This window comes from Pseudophryne corroboree, chromosome 1, assembly GCF_028390025.1.
Source record: "Pseudophryne corroboree isolate aPseCor3 chromosome 1, aPseCor3.hap2, whole genome shotgun sequence".
Classification (NCBI taxonomy): domain Eukaryota; kingdom Metazoa; phylum Chordata; class Amphibia; order Anura; family Myobatrachidae; genus Pseudophryne; species Pseudophryne corroboree.
Genome location: NC_086444.1, coordinates 149,497,460 through 149,509,616, shown reverse-complemented (window position 1 = coordinate 149,509,616; position 12,157 = coordinate 149,497,460). Strand labels below are relative to the sequence as shown.

General features: G+C 47.9%; 1 protein-coding gene across 1 annotated transcript in view; it reads left to right on the top strand.

Moving 5' to 3' along the window:
- The window catches only part of LOC135057794 (betaine--homocysteine S-methyltransferase 1), a 48,295-nt gene that overhangs the window by 6,273 nt on the left and 29,865 nt on the right, over positions 1-12,157 (top strand). Inside the window, exons 2-3 of the mRNA XM_063963556.1 lie at positions 2,693-2,825; positions 3,633-3,751. Of these exons, the coding sequence (XP_063819626.1) occupies positions 2,693-2,825; positions 3,633-3,751 (252 nt within the window). The remainder of the gene's footprint in view (positions 1-2,692; positions 2,826-3,632; positions 3,752-12,157) is intronic.

Sequence of the window (12,157 nt, the reverse complement as noted above, 5' to 3'; positions counted from 1 at the left end):
AACTCATAATAGTCTTATGAGTATAGCTTCCTGTGACTCCCCTGTGCGATAAGGAGCTAATCTAACCCTTGATTTCTGGTATCGCCTAAGACTGGTTAACCCTTGGAAAACTACAGCTACATATTCAAAATGGTATATGGTAAATTATAATTTGCCAGCGTATTTCATTCACAAATCCATGTTGGGCCAGGTAGAATACAAGTGGGTGATATGTAAGTGACCACATTCTGTTAACTGCAGGTCTCACAATTGTGTCTCAAGACTAGTTAACTCTTGCAAAACTACAGCTACTTATTCAAAATGGTAAAATTTGGTGTTTGTGCCCACTTTGCCAGTGTATTTCATGCCCAAAACAGCGTTGGGCCAGGCAAAATATAAGTGGGTCATATGTAAGTGACCACCCTCTGTTGATTTCAGGTGTCAAATTTGTGGCCCAAGAATGGTTAACCCATGCAAAACTACAGCTACTTATTCAAAATGGTAAAATATGGTGTGTGTGCCCACTTTGCCAGTGTATTTCATGCCCAAAACAGTGTTGGGCCAGGCAAAATACAAGTGGGTCATATGTAAGTGACCACCCTCTGATTTCAGGGGTAAAATTTGTGACCCAAGACTCATTAACCCTTGCAAAACTAAATTTTCTGAATAAGAAGCTGGAGCTTGAATAGGAAGTGAATAAGAAGCTGGCCAAATAAGAAGCTAACTTCAGCATCGTGCTGTGCATGTGAGAAGAGTAATTGCTTCCTAAAACTTACATATCTGTACAGGCTTGGACTGGCCCATAGTGGTACAGGGGAAACCACCGGTAGCAGAGCCGGCCTTGGGCATAGGCAAACGCCTAGGGCATTTGGTATGCTTAGGGGCACCAGCAGCTTCTGCTGATTAAAATGATATGCTGCATGCCTATATTCTGTGTGTGACTGTGGCTGTATCTGCATACAAAATGCTACGTTCCAGTGCATTCCTGGAAATCACTGTAGTGTAGCATTTCATATGCAGATACAGCCGCAGTCGCACACAGTATATAGGCATGCTGCATATCATTTTAATCCGCAGTAGCTGCTTGTGCGTCCTAGCCACATAGTAATGCAAATAAGATGCATTTTCATAAACAAAAGGTGCCCGACGTTAGTAGAGCTGCCAGCTGACTCATGCCAGGCATGTCCTGCAGAACTAGCGGCGGTGCTAGGGGGCACCAGCCAAAATCTTGCCTAGGGCATCATATTGGTTAGGGCCAGCTCTGACCGGTAGGCAGTAGCGGATCTTGCCATGGGCAAGCAGGACTTTTGCCTGGGGCGCCGCCTTCCGGAGGGCGCCGCACCAGGGCAAGATCCACTGCTGCTGTGCCCCCTGCTGCCGCTGTGAAGGGAAACTAGACGCGTACGCGTCTAGTTTCCCTTCGTGGACAGGTCCTTTACTGTGCGGTGCGCGATGTCATCGCGCACAGCAAAGGTCCTCTCAACGAAGGGAACTAGACGCTATGCGTCTAGTTTCCCTTTAGTGGAGAGGACCTTTGCTGTGCGGTGCGCGATGACGTCTTCGTGCACCGCACATTTCAGTCTGTACAGGGGGCGTAAATGACCACGCCCCCTGTACGAAGCCACTCCCCCTATTGCCGCCCAGGGCGCACAGAGCCCCAGAACCGGCCCTGCCGGTAGGCCCCACTGCCTGGGGGCCCACCCTCTTAATTGTACATTTTGAATTATGTTCTACTGCACAGGACTATGGTGTATTTTCTACAGTGCATTGATGTTATTAATCTGGTACATTATCATGCATGCACTAGCAGTATCTCAATTTTTTTTTTTATATATAATTTCAAGAGGCCCAGACCATGCAAAAATGGTTTGCCAAGCCTCTAAGAATGGGCACCTACCACTGCATTTGCTCTGTGGGCCCATCATGTCCCAGTCTGACACTGTATCTACAGCCTATGCAACTGGAAATTTGACTGTCAAAATAAAAGTATCCTAGATGTATTTTGTGGTGTGTAAGTACAAACTGTAACTTTCCCTTGTTACTTGCACATAAACTGTAATCTGTAGTAGAACATGTGCAGTCTCCTGCCTGTCACTTTAATAGGATTTTACTGCTTAATAGACCTTGCCATGGACTAACTGTGCAGTTATTTTCCTGAATAGACTTTTTTTTTTTTTTTTTTTTTTTTTTATGGTTTATTAGGCCTATGGTCAATGGCAGTTTGGACAAGTATGGCTGGTGTAATGGTTAGCATTACTGCCTCACAGCACTAACGTTTTGGGTTCTATTCCCGCTATAGCCCTAATGCTGGCCATGCACTAGGTTGATAGCGTGTATTCGTCAGATGGGCCAAATGGTTCTAATAGTCCGTCAAATTCTATGGGCCATATGTAATAGCTGGTAACGGAGGTGGTGGTTTTTGTTTTTACAAAACCATGCCTTGTAAATGATTGCTGCTCTAAACCCTCAGGCAAATTTCGACCCTATTACATGTGCTCCTATATTTTTTAACTGGGTTGGGGATTGTTAGCTGCTCACAGACCTACAAAGGAGAACACTTTAGGCAGGAGTAACAAATATGAGACTTAACATTTTGGCTCTAGATAGACTGTGGTGGCCCCAGAGGGTTTATTATCCAAATAGTGAGGACTGAGGTAAGGCTCTGCTTTAAGCATGCACTGTCACATCAGAGTATATGTGCGATTCCTTCCAGGGCCTACTGGAACGCCTGGACGCCGGAGAGGTTGTTATTGGAGATGGGGGATTTGTGTTTGCCCTGGAGAAAAGGGGTTATGTGAAAGCTGGACCTTGGACACCAGAAGCTGCTGTAGAACATCCTGAGGCAGGTATGGCTTTCTGCGTAAGTTTTCATGTATAGTTTAATGACCCACAATGTATATTGTTGTTAGGTTAGGTTTGTGATGGCATTAAAGCATAGGTTCTCATACTCTGTCCTCAGGATCCCACACAGTGCATGTTTTGCAGGTCTCCTCACAGAATCACAGATGAAATAATTGGCTTTACCTGTGGACCTTTTAAAATTTGTCAGTGAGTAATTAATGCACCTGTGCACCTGCTGGGTTACCTGTAAAACATGCACTGTGTGGGGTCCTGAGGACTGAGTGAACCTGTGCATTAAAGCAGTGGTCCTCAACCGCAGTCCTCAAGTACCCCCAACAGTTCATGTTTTCCAGGTCTCATCACAGGATTGCAAGTGAAATAATTTGCTCCACCTGTGGGTCTCTTAAAATGTCAGTGAGTAATGAATACACCTGTGCACCAGCTAGGTGACCTGGAAAAACATGAACTGTTGGGGGTACTTGAGGACTGAGGTTGAGAACCACTGCATTAAAGGGTTCTATACATTATAAGCAGCAGGCAAGTGTGTGTGTGGTGAAATTCTGTAGCACAGATTCAAAGGTGAAGAATGCAGCAGCAGCAGCATGTACCGGCAGTCTGATCTTACTGGATGATGAGCATTATGTAGAGGAACCAACCCAATTATCACTAGCTGCTAGAAAGGCACTAGTGACCTTTTCCCACTTATCTTCTACTGTGACATGACCTAAGGATTACTATTTGTTTATTCACCAACATGCTTAATATGTGATATCTAATGTGTAATACCACCTTCTTGTCTTGGTAACACGCAGTGCGACAGCTACACAGGGAGTTCCTTAGAGCTGGGGCCAATGTCATGCAGACGTTTACTTTCTATGCCAGTGATGACAAGCTAGAGAACCGAGGGAACTATGTGGGAGAAAAGATCTCTGTAAGTATCTGGTAAAGGCCAGTCTTGCCAAACGCAGTTTGAATGAGCCTTGAGACCACTGTTTCTCAACAGCTCATGTTTTCAGGATTTCTTTTTGTGCACAGTTGACTTGCTGTTCTAGGGTGGGACAGTTTTTCTACTGGGGAAAAATAAGTTGAGTGCCTGAGAACTGGAGTTAAACTGCTTTAGAGTATTAAAATAAGATTTTACTTACCGATAAATCTATTTCTCGGAGTCCGTAGTGGATGCTGGGGTTCCTGAAAGGACCATGGGGAATAGCGGCTCCGCAGGAGACAGGGCACAAAAAGTAAAGCTTTTCCAGATCAGGTGGTGTGCACTGGCTCCTCCCCCTATGACCCTCCTCCAGACTCCAGTTAGGTACTGTGCCCGGACGAGCGTACACAATAAGGGAGGATTTTGAATCCCGGGTAAGACTCATACCAGCCACACCAATCACACCGTACAACCTGTGATCTAAACCCAGTTAACAGTATGATAACAGCGGAGCCTCTGAAAGATGGCTTCCTTCAACAATAACCCGAATTAGTTAACAATAACTATGTACAATTTATGCAGATAATCCGCACTTGGGATGGGCGCCCAGCATCCACTACGGACTCCGAGAAATAGATTTATCGGTAAGTAAAATCTTATTTTCTCTATCGTCCTAGTGGATGCTGGGGTTCCTGAAAGGACCATGGGGATTATACCAAAGCTCCCAAACGGGCGGGAGAGTGCGGATGACTCTGCAGCACCGAATGAGAGAACTCCAGGTCCTCCTTAGCCAGAGTATCAAATTTGTAAAATTTTACAAACGTGTTCTCCCCTGACCACGTAGCTGCTCGGCAAAGTTGTAATGCCGAGACCCCTCGGGCAGCCGCCCAAGATGAGCCCACCTTCCTTGTGGAGTGGGCCTTTACAGATTTAGGCTGTGGCAGGCCTGCCACAGAATGTGCAAGTTGGATTGTGCTACAGATCCAACGAGCAATCGTCTGCTTAGACGCAGGAGCACCCATCTTGTTGGGTGCATACAATATAAACAACGAGTCAGATTTTCTGACTCCAGCTGTCCTTGCAATATATATTTTTAATGCTCTGACAACGTCCAGTAACTTGGAGTCCTCCAAGTCACTTGTAGCCGCAGGCACTACAATAGGCTGGTTCAGATGAAATGCTGACACCACTTTAGGGAGAAAATGCGGACGAGTCCGCAGTTCTGCCCTGTCCGAATGGAAAATCAGATATGGGCTTTTGTAAGATAAAGCTGCCAATTCTGATACTCTCCTGGCAGAAGCCAGGGCTAGAAGCATGGTCACTTTCCAAGTGAGATATTTCAAATCCACCTTTTTTAGTGGTTCAAACCAATGAGATTTTAGAAAGTCCAAAACCACATTGAGATCCCACGGTGCCACTGGAAGCACCACAGGAGGCTGTATATGCAGCACTCCCTTAACAAAGGTCTGGACTTCAGGGACTGAAGCCAATTCTTTTTGAAAGAAAATCGACAGGGCCGAAATTTGAACCTTAATAGATCCCAATTTGAGACCCATAGACAATCCTGATTGCAGGAAATGTAGGAATCGACCCAGTTGAAATTCCTCCGTCGGAGCACTCCGATCTTCGCACCACGCAACATATTTTCGCCAAATTCGGTGATAATGTTGCACGGTTACTTCCTTCCTTTAATCAAAGTAGGAATGACTTCTTCCGGCATGCCTTTTTCCTTTAGGATCCGGCGTTCAACCGCCATGCCGTCAAACGCAGCCGCGGTAAGTCTTGAAACAGACAGGGACCCTGCTGAAGCAAGTCCCTCCTTAGAGGTAGAGGCCACGGATCTTCCGTGATCATCTCTTGAAGTTCCGGGTACCAAGTCCTTCTTGGCCAATCCGGAACCACTAGTATCGTTCTTACGCCTCTTTGCCGTATAATTCTCAATACTTTTGGTATGAGAGGCAGAGGAGGAAACACATACACCGACTGGTACACCCAAGGCGTTACCAGCGCGTCCACAGCTATTGCCTGCGGATCTCTTGACCTGGCGCAATACCTGTCCAGTTTTTTGTTGAGGCGAGACGCCATCATGTCCACCATTGGTCTTTCCCAACGGGTTACCAGCATGTGGAAGACTTCTGGATGAAGTCCCCACTCTCCCGGGTGAAGATCGTGTCTGCTGAGGAAGTCTGCTTCCCAGTTGTCCACTCCCGGGATGAACACTGCTGACAGTGCTATCACATGATTCTCTGCCCAGCGAAGAATCCTTGCAGCTTCTGCCATTGCACTCCTGCTTCTTGTGCCGCCCTGTCTGTTCACATGGGCGACTGCCGTGATGTTGTCCGACTGGATCAACACCGGTTTTCCCTGAAGCAGAGGTTCTGCCTGGCTTAGAGCATTGTATATTGCTCTTGGTTCCAGAATGTTTATGTGAAGAGACGTTTCCAGACTCGTCCATACTCCCTGGAAGTTTCTTCCTTGTGTGACTGCTCCCCAGCCTCTCAGGCTGGCGTCCGTGGTCACCAGGATCCAATCCTGTATGCCGAATCTGCGGCCCTCCAATAGATGAGGACTCTGCAACCACCACAGAAGAGACACCCTTGTCCTTGGAGACAGGGTTATCCGTAGGTGCATCTGAAGATGCGACCCTGACCATTTGTCCAACAGATCCCTTTGGAAAATTCTTGTGTGGAATCTGCCGAATGGAATTGCTTCGTAAGAAGCCACCATTTTTCCCAGGACTCTTGTGCATTGATGTACAGACACCTTTCCTGGTTTTAGGAGGTTCCTGACAAGCTCGGATAACTCCTTGGCTTTTTCCTCCGGGAGAAAAACCTTTTTCTGAACCGTGTCCAGAATCATCCCTAGGAACAGCAGCCGAGTTGTCGGCATTAACTGGGATTTTGGAATATTCAGAATCCACCCGTGCTGTTTTAGCACTTCTTGAGACAGTGCTAATCCCATCTCTAGCTGTTCTCTGGACCTTGCCCTTATTAGGAGATCGTCCAAGTATGGGATAATTAATATGCCTTTTCTTCGAAGAAGAATCATCATCTCGGCCATTACCTTTGTAAAGATCCGAGGTGCCGTGGACAATCCGAACGGCAGCGTCTGAAACTGATAGTGACAGTTTTGTACAACGAACCTGAGGTACCCCTGGTGTGAGGGGTAAATTGGAACGTGGAGATACGCATCCTTGATGTCCAAGGATACCATAAAGTCCCCCTCTTCCAGGTTCGCTATCACTGCTCTGAGTGACTCCATCTTGAACTTGAACTTCTTTATGTACAGGTTCAAGGACTTCAGATTTAGAATAGGCCTTACCGAGCCATCCGGCTTCGGTACCACAAAAAGAGTGGAATAATACCCCTTCCCTTGTTGTAGAAGAGGTACCTTGACTATCACCTGCTGAGAGTACAGCTTGTGAATGGCTTCCAAAACCGTCTCCCTTTCGGAGGGGGACGTTGGTAAAGCAGACTTCAGGAAACGGCGAGGTGGATCTGTCTCTAATTCCAACCTGTACCCTTGAGATATTATCTGCAGGATCCAGGGATCTACCTGCGAGTGAGCCCACTGCGCGCTGTAATTTGAGACGACCGCCCACCGTCCCCGAGTCCGCTTGAGAAGCCCCAGCGTCATGCTGAGGCTTTTGTAGAAGCCGGGGAGGGCTTCTGTTCCTGGGAAGGAGCTGCGTGTTGCTGTCTCTTCCCTCGACCTCTGCCTCGTGGCAGATATGAATAGCCCTTTGCTCTCTTATTTTTAAAGGAACGAAAGGGCTGCGGTTGAAAAGTCGGTGCCTTTTTATGTTGGGGAGTGACTTGAGGTAGAAAGGTGGATTTCCCGGCTGTAGCCGTGGCCACCAAATCTGATAGACCGACTCCAAATAACTCCTCCCCTTTATACGGCAAAACTTCCATATGCCGTTTTGAATCCGCATCGCCTGTCCACTGTCGCGTCCATAAAGCTCTTCTGGCCGAAATGGACATAGCACTTACCCGTGATGCCAGTGTGCAGATATCCCTCTGTGCATCACGCATATAAAGAAATGCATCCTTTATTTGTTCTAACGACGGTAAAATATTGTCCCTGTCCAGGGTATCAATATTTTCAATCAGGGACTCTGACCAAACTACCCCAGCACTGCACATCCAGGCAGTCGCTACAGCTGGTCGTAGTATAACACCTGCATGTGTGTATATACTTTTTTGGATATTTTCCATCCTCCTATCTGATGGATCTTTAAGTGCGGCCGTCTCAGGAGAGGGTAACGCCACTTGTTTAGATAAGCGTGTTAGCGCCTTGTCCACCCTAGGAGGTGTTTCCCAGCGCTCCCTAACCTCTGGCGGGAAAGGGTATAATGCCAATAATTTCTTTGAAATTATCAGCTTTTTATCAGGGGCAACCCACGCTTCATTACACACGTCATTTAATTCTTCTGATTCAGGAAAAACTATAGGTAGTTTTTTCACACCCCACATAATACCCTGTTTAGTGGTACCTGTAGTATCAGCTAAATGTAACGCCTCCTTCATTGCCAAAATCATATAACGTGTGGCCCTACTGGAAAATACGGTTGATTCGTCACCGTCACCACTGGAATCAGTGCCTGTGTCTGGGTCTGTGTCGACCGACTGAGGCAAAGGGCGTTTCACAGCCCCTGACGGTGTTTGAGTCGCCTGGACAGGCACTAATTGATTGTCCGGCCGCCTCATGTCGTCAAACGACTGCTTTAGCGTGTTGACACTATCCCGTAGTTCCATAAATAAAGGCATCCATTCTGGTGTCGACTCCCTAGGGGGTGACATCCTCATATTTGGCAATTGCTCCGCCTCCACACCAATATCGTCCTCATACATGTCGACACACACGTACCGACACACAGCAGACACACAGGGAATGCTCCTAACGAAGACAGGACCCACTAGCCCTTTGGGGAGACAGAGGGAGAGTTTGCCAGCACACACCAAAAGCGCTATATATATATCAGGGATAGCCTTATAATAAGTGCTCCCTTATAGCTGCTTTGTTATATCAAAATATCGCCATAAATTTGCCCCCCCTCTCTGTTTTACCCTGTTTCTGTAGTGCAGTGCAGGGGAGAGACTTGGGAGCCGTCCTGACCAGCGGAGCTGTGAGAGGAAATGGCGCCGTGTGCTGAGGAGATAGGCCCCGCCCCTTTTCCGGCGGGCTCGTCTCCCGCTATTTAGTGAATCCAGGCAGGGGTTAAATATCTCCATATAGCCTCTGGGGGCTATATGTGAGGTATTTTTAGCCTTTATATAGGTTACATTTGCCTCCCAGGGCGCCCCCCCCCCCCCAGCGCCCTGCACCCTCAGTGACTGCGTGTGAAGTGTGCTGAGAGGAAAATGGCGCACAGCTGCAGTGCTGTGCGCTACCTTTAGAAGACTGCAGGAGTCTTCAGCCGCCGATTCTGGACCTCTTCTGACTTCAGCATCTGCAAGGGGGCTGGTGGCGCGGCTCCGGTGACCATCCAGGCTGTACCTGTGATCGTCCCTCTGGAGCTGATGTCCAGTAGCCAAGAAGCCAATCCATCCTGCACGCAGGTGAGTTGACTCCTTCTCCCCTCAGTCCCTCGCTGCAGTGATCCTGTTGCCAGCAGGAATCACTGTAAAATAAAAAACCTAGCTAAACTTTTTCTAAGCAGCTCTTTAGGAGAGCCACCTAGATTGCACCCTTCTCGGCCGGGCACAAAAATCTAACTGGAGTCTGGAGGAGGGTCATAGGGGGAGGAGCCAGTGCACACCACCTGATCTGGAAAAGCTTTACTTTTTGTGCCCTGTCTCCTGCGGAGCCGCTATTCCCCATGGTCCTTTCAGGAACCCCAGCATCCACTAGGACGATAGAGAAACTGGGTATACTGTTTGGCCGATATATCGCGGATGTGTACCAGTGATATGTCTGAATGTTATTCACTCACATATCGCATCAGCTGTGCAGCACAGCCAATTGGTGATATATTGGTGCATTGTAATGTGTTAATGGGTTGTCAGCCGACCGCCTGTACACTTGCTGCAGAGGCAGCCGGTGACTGACATCACAACTGGGCAGACACATGGAAATGCCTGCCCAGTTATGATGTTGGGCATGACATTTGCCAATCATCGTGTGGATTTGGCGTTCGGCTGATCTGCCAACCTGTCTTAATGTGTACCCAGTATCGGTGTTCACTCTACAGTAGGTGCTGATCAGTGAGGAAAGCACACTTACACCACACCTAACATCTCGTCCTCCAAAGTGTATCTCTACAGCTATAATAGCTGTAGGGATACATGTCTAAACTCTTGTCATTCAAAACTTGTCTATGCCCTCCTGATCAGCACATAGGGGGTAATTCCAAGTTGATCGCAGCAGGATATTTTGTAGCAGTTGGGCAAAACCATGTGCACTGCAGGGGAGGCAGATATAACATGTGCAGAGAGAGTTAGATTTGGGTGGGTTATTTTGTTTCTGTGCAGGGTAAATACTGGCTGCTTTATTTTTACACTGCAAATTAGATTGCAGATTGACCTCACCACACCCAAATCTATCTCTCTCTGCACATGTTATATCTGTCCCCCCTGCAGTGCACATGGTTTTGCCCAACTGCTAAAAAATTTCCTGCTGCGATCAACTTGGAATTACCCCCATAGAGTGAACACTTAGGGGGAGGTGTACTAAGCAGTGATAAAAGTGGAGACCTCTCAGCATTGATGTAACACTTATAATTTGCATACTATAAAAGTATACAGAGCAGCTGATTGGTTGCCTTGAGGACAGTGTTTGGGCCCCACTGGCTTATGCAGGGAGTACAAAGTTACTAAGTACCTTTTTCTCTAACGTCCTAGTGGATGCTGGGGACTCCGAAAGGACCATGGGGAATAGCGGCTCCGCAGGAGACTGGGCACAAAGTAAAAGCTTTAGGACTAGCTGGTGTGCACTGGCTCCTCCCCCTATGACCCTCCTCCAAGCCTCTGTTAGATTTTGTGCCCGAACGAGAAGGGTGCAATCTAGGTGGCTCTCCTGAGCTGCTTAGAGTAAAAGTTTAAATAGGTTTTTTATTTTCAGTGAGACCTGCTGGCAACAGGCTCACTGCATCGAGGGACTTAGGGGAGAGAAACGAACTCACCTGCGTGCAGAGTGGATTGGGTTTCTTAGGCTACTGGACATTAGCTCCAGAGGGACGATCACAGGCCCAGCCATGGATGGGTCCCGGAGCCGCGCCGCCGGCCCCCTTACAGATGCTGAAGCAAGAAGAGGTCCATAAATCGGCGGCAGAAGACTTTCCTGTCTTAAGGTAGCGCACAGCACTGCAGCTGTGCGCCATTGCTCTCAGCACACTTCACACTCCGGTCACTGAGGGTGCAGGACGCTGGGGGGGGGGGGCGTCCTGGGAAGCAATGAATTTACCTTAGTTGGCGAAAAATACATCACATATAGCTCCTGGGCTATATGGATGTATTTAACCCCTGCCAGTTTTCCAGTAAAAAGCGGGAGAAGAGCCCGCCGTGAAGGGGGCGGGGCCTATCTCCTCAGCACACAGCGCCATTTTTCCCACACAGCTCCGCTGGTAGGAAGGCTCCCAGAATCTCCCCTGCATCCTGCAACTACAGAAACAGGGTAAAAAAGAGAGGGGGGCACTTATTTGGCAAAATAACAGATATAAGCAGCTATAAGGGATAGACACTTATTGTAAGGTTGTCCCTATACATATATAGCGCTCTGGTGTGTGCTGGCAAACTCTCCCTCTGTCTCCCCAAAGGGCTAAGTGGGTCCTGTCTATCAGAGCATTCCCTGTGTGTGTGCTGGGTGTCGGTACGTGTGTGTCGACATGTATGAGGAGGAAAATGATGTGGAGGCGGAGCAGAGTGTCTGTAACAGTGATGTCACCCCCTAGGGGGTCGACACCTGAGTGGATGTACTGTTGAAAATTACGTGACAGTGTCAGCTCTATATAAAAAAAAAAAACAGTGGTTGACATGAGACAGCCGGCTACTCAGCTTGTGCCTGTCCAGACGTCTCATAGGCCGTCAGGCAGATGGCAGATACAGACGCCGACACGGATACTGACTCCTGTGTCGACGGTGAAGAGACAACCGTGATTTCCAGTAGGGCCACACGTTACATGGTTGAGACAATGGAAAATGTTTTATACATTTCTGATAATACGAGTACCACCAAAAAAGGGGTATTATGTTCGGTGAGGGAAAAACTACCTGTAGTTTTCCTGAATCTGAGAAATAAAATGTGTGATGATGCGTGGGTTTCCCCCCGATAACAATTAATAATTTCTTAAAAAGTATTGGCTGCATACCCTTTCCCGCCAGAGGTTAGGATGCATTGGGAAACACCCCCTAGGGGGGATAAGGCGCTCACACGCTTGTAAGAACAAGGGCTCTACCCTCTCATGAGATGGCC